At 42.1% G+C, this 4,879-nt stretch overlaps 1 protein-coding gene across 4 annotated transcripts in view; it reads right to left on the minus strand.

Annotated features, from left to right (window-relative positions):
- LOC116849070 (protein vein) overlaps positions 1 to 4,879 on the minus strand; it is a 934,475-nt gene that overhangs the window by 91,911 nt on the left and 837,685 nt on the right. For 3 of the 4 annotated variants that reach the window (XR_004379067.1, XR_004379068.1, XM_032825856.1), the window contains exon 5: positions 3,270 to 3,328. Coding sequence is in view for 2 of the 4 variants with exons in the window: in XM_032825856.1 (XP_032681747.1) it covers positions 3,270 to 3,328 (59 nt within the window). In the remaining 2 variants the exon portion in view is untranslated. Of the gene's footprint in view, positions 1 to 973; positions 3,329 to 4,879 lie in introns of those variants that run through there. The other variant, XM_032825855.1, reaches the window with a different exon arrangement.

Consider the following 4,879-nt stretch of genomic DNA (forward strand, 5'->3'; position numbering starts at 1 on the left):
CACGATAACGACAAGCTTATGGAAATTTTCTACCTAAAATTCAGTTTAATTGAACCACCAAGAGTCATGATATTACTGCAAAATAACGACTTTGAAAAGAAAAACGAAATATATTTTAACTGCATGTACCATATATACTTATATTGAGTATTTGATTATCAAAATTATATTTTTCTTCTCTTTATATGTTGTATAAATACGTGTCAAAATAACACTTTCGCATATTCATTTAGTTTGTTATAAAAAATTGTGAAAGAACAAGCACGATTTTTAGGTAATCTGATTCTCTGATTTCCTTAAATCATGTTAGAATCAATTCTAAGTGAAACATTCACTCTTGCGATTTCGAATGGCGATATTTTCATTGTCGCTTTGAGTAAAAATACTTTTCATTTGTCTTGAGAGAGATTTGTAAAAAATTTAAAGAGTTCTTTTTAAATTACTTGAGTGAAACTACTCGAAAAGTGTAGAATATCAATTGAATCACTCGAATTTGAATAATTGTTCACTCATATAAAGTGAATTCTCTACTCTGAATTGTCGGGTAAATATTTTCATTTGAAATTGAGGAGTGAATCTGATGTATTCCATCGTCAAAGGAACATATTCAATCGATCGAAACATTAGCTTAAATATTAGAATCAATTCTAAGTGAAACATTCACTCTTGCGATTTCGAGTGACGGTGTTTTGTCGCTTTGAGTAAAAATACTGCTACTTCTCATTCTTTTGGAGTGAGATTCCACTCCAAGAAATTTAGAGAATACACGGCGTGTACTTTTCTACGAGTAAGTGACCACGGGCAAAGGCGAAAGATTTCGAGCTTCCACTTCGCAGATCCGGGATCTCCTCATCGTGCAAGAAACGAGATGCAAACCGAAAAGAGAGTGGCGAAAGGTCAACAGAAGAAGATTAAGAACAAAGGCGGTTGCCGAGGTGGAGACGTTTAATCGTAAATCAATAAAATTAATGAATTAAATAAATAAATTAAAAATGTTTATACACATATTTATATATAATATATATATAATATAATATAAAACATAAATAGGGTCCCGAGACTGCTGGAGCACAGCGCGCATCCCTCGCTCCCCTGCCCCCACCCTCTCGTCACTTATGTCGTCGTCGTCATCGTCGTAGTAGTCGTCGTTGATGTCTCTGACGGATGAGAGATCTCGCGAGCTCTTAATTAGAACGAAACGGACTACTTCGCAACTATTCCCCTCCGCATATCCGTGCATCCTGAGAACGGAGGATGCCGTCGGATGATTATTTCTCGCGAAGCGATTCCTCTCTCGATCGACTCCGACACGCTCCTCATCGAGATATTCGTTCCTGTTCTCGTGATTTCCCATCTCTTTCCTGCCCTCCTCCCTTCCCTCCCTGTCTCTCTCTCCTTTTGTTATCTATCTTATACGTCTGTTTTTTTAGCTAGCCTAATGCGTTACACTATCGTATTTTACATTAAATCCTTTTTGCCCGGTGGTCTCTCCGCCATGACTCGTTCGCTAACACTCGGTCGATCTCCTCCTCTCTCAGACTCTTTCGCGTTACTTTTCTATCTGCCGCGGCATCAGGCGCGATACCTATTTTCCCGGATAATAACGTCGAGGTCGGAGCTTCGGCAACGTGGCTGCAACATCGTCGTTGGAGGCTGACGGTTTTCGGTGAAAAATTGATTTCCCCAGTTGCGGCGCTCTCGCCGGGATACCATCGTGCTCGGCTCATTCTCAATTATTGAACGTCGTGCAATCAATTATTACGTCGATGGTCTCGGCGATCATCGAGAATGTACCCAGCGATTTTTAATGTTGAACCGTCGGTTTCCCGAAGCGCCGTCCGAGATCTTACATCGGTCAGAGGGCGAGTACACGCGATGGCTGTTCTCTTCATAATTACGGATAGCAATGGTGGTCAAGGTGAAGCCTGAATTGGCTGAAACAAACTGAAGCGTGACTCCGTGACCTCCCAACAACGACACAAGTTTCCGCGGCCACGTAGCGCCTCATCCTCGACTTTTTTCACTTCGCGAGTCGCTTCTGAGCATCGAAGTTTGACAGTGCCGAAGATCGCTCGACCGAGACGCGTGCGCGAATCATTGCAGCTGCGAGAGAGAAGAACGTGACTTCGCCTTCGAGAGTAGGAGGGTGAGGACTCTTGGCATGATCCCCGACCGTCTTGAGGCGACGATTCCTGGTCGCGTCTGTCCTTGATCGAGACCCTGGGCTCTTTGGTATTGTTCTCCGCCGTGGAGACCCCGGAGAAGTGCGACACACACCATCTCCCCGGCGCGCTTCCATGTCGTTCTTCTCGATGGCGGCGCCGAGATTTTTCGAGGTCAAGCACCGCCATTCGAATTCATGATAGTCGCTCTCGAGCGCCCTTCCCCGACGCGATACGACCGTCGAAGAGAGAGCATCGGTAGTAAGTCGAGAAACCTATGTGTTCTGCTCTCCCCGTTTTTTCCCTCTTTCTTTTCCTTTCACACCGGCACACACTCATTTGCACATTCATGATCTTTCACAACGTCGCCCATTCTTTCTATCATTTCCATTCTCCCTCTCTCTCTTTTTCTCTCCCTTTCTTGCTTTCTCTGGTCGAAGAACTTTCCGCGGAAACGCGCAAGTCGAGCTGTGACATTCTCTAGAAGGAAAGTACTGGTAATAATGCTCGAAGAAGTAGAAAAACAGAAGAGGGAAGAGTGAGGACGTAAAGGGAGGAGACAGCGGAGAGAGAATAAAAGACAAAGAAGTGAAACAAGAGTAGTGCGAGGGGGAGGATAAACAGAAAAGAGGAAAAAGGGGAAGAAGACGTGAAGGTAATGATAGCTGTAGAAATCGAAGAAGGTACGAATGCCCGGTCCGAATTGTTTTGGAACCTGTCGCTCAAAAAAAAAAGAAAATAAAAATACGCAGGACCCGTCCTAATGCCCGAGATCGACGGAACCGAAATTCGTCATTTCTATCTCTCTCTCTCTCTCTCTCTCTCTCTCTCTCTCTCTCTCTCTCTCTGTTCCCTGTCTAAATCCGTCATCGTCTCCCTCATCTGTGGCTTCAATCCGTCTACTTTTCTCCGTTTGCACAATTTCCCTTCCCTCTTTAGTCGCGCGTTGGCCCTCTCACGACTGTTTCTCGTGGGCTCCAAGTACACCGTAAGGGTAGAAAAGGGTCTACTCATGTCAAAGGGCCCCGCGCGATTATCGCTAGCAGTAGTACGAGGTAGAGAGTCCCAGCTTGCAGGAAAAGGGTGCCCTACGCCGGTTATACACACTTCCGGTGCTGATGACGTCCTTCGTCTCGCACCGCAGACCCGTGAAGCCATCCGCGCATCTGCAACAGAAAGCCATCATGGCCGATGTTAAATATCAGGGAAACTTTTTGTTTCAATCGTTTTATACTTGGATTTCGTGAAAGCGCTAGGAACTTGGTCGATACGACATCCTGAGTAGATATTTATTTCATGATCCTACTAAGCTTTGTTTCAATAACAATATGTACAATAATATCAGGTGTATCCTCGATCAAAATTTCTAGTTGAGAAGTTAATATATTGGGACCCCTCAATATGGCTCTAACTTTATTCAATTATTACAATATTTTTATAAAATATACCATATTTTAGGATTACCTTCACTGAAAAATTAATATTCTTGTTTTTAGAAAAATCCTCTAAAATAGGCGCTAAGTATAAAATATTCTAAATATAAGATTTATTTCTCTTGTTTTGAGAGAAAATTCTGCACACAGAGAGAAGAGTTTCTCAAAACAAAAGGAATAAATCTTATATTTAGAATATTTTATACTTGGCGCCTATTTTAAAGGGTTTTTCTAAAAACAAGTATATTAATTTTTCAGTGTTACATTTACACAGTTTTATATATCGGGTTGATTTAATTTCTAGTTGGATGATTCTAATGTTCGACGGTATTAGCTGAAAAACTGCCAAGCTATTTGTATTTCGTAGACATTCGCAGGGAGAGAGAGAGAGAGAGAAAGTCTCGCAAACATTTGCAATTTTCTACGGAAATCATTGTCTGGAGATTAATTGTAATTACGTCGAATTAACTATCCGCCTTTTCTCCGCTCTTTCTCGCGCGCTTGGCTTCCCAAATATCTTGGATCTCCTCTTTAAGACGCGCCGCTTCTCACACTGACCAGATGTCTCCGTCGCAACGACATTTATTAGCTAGCCTCGGGATTTTTCTCCGAGCGAGAAATGCGAGTTTCTTAATTTAACTAAATGTATGCGTCGCATCAGAATTTGCTCGACGGCGTCGATCCCGAGAGCGCAGGGGACGACACCGCACGGGCGGTGAGACGACGGAATAGCGACGGGATTTTGAGGAGAGACAGGCCGATGTGTCGTTTCTTTGGAAAAATAATGTTATGCCGTCGTGGTGCGGCTATTTATAGGCCACGGTTAACTAACCACGACGAGACGCGCACGGACGTTCGCGCGTTCTCCCGCGCTTGTCCAAAGCCCGCCGCGGGATTATCCCTAATTTGGCACACGGGGTCAATTTCCACCTTAGCCGATTTCTACACTGAGAGAAAAGACTGGTAACTATAACAAACTGCATTTAGTTACAGAAATTCATTGAATTCTTAGTAACTAATACTAAATATGATAATAATTACCAAATATTTAATAGATTGGGAGTATGACGTAATTGCATTCACAGTAACATCAATTAAATAATTTAGTAATAGTTACTTAATGTTAAATATTTAATATGAAATATATTACAGTTATGAACAGATATTTGATAATTGTTATGAAATTGTTATATCCCATGTAATAAAAAATTCAGTAGGTACGAGTTCTATTTTGTTACCAGTATAAGTATGTTTTGTTGCAGCACAACAAAAAATTCATTCATT

The sequence above is a fragment of the Odontomachus brunneus genome, unplaced genomic scaffold (assembly GCF_010583005.1).
Source record: "Odontomachus brunneus isolate Ranch 3 - 2012 unplaced genomic scaffold, Obru_v1 Obru_scaffold_105, whole genome shotgun sequence".
NCBI lineage: Eukaryota > Metazoa > Arthropoda > Insecta > Hymenoptera > Formicidae > Odontomachus > Odontomachus brunneus.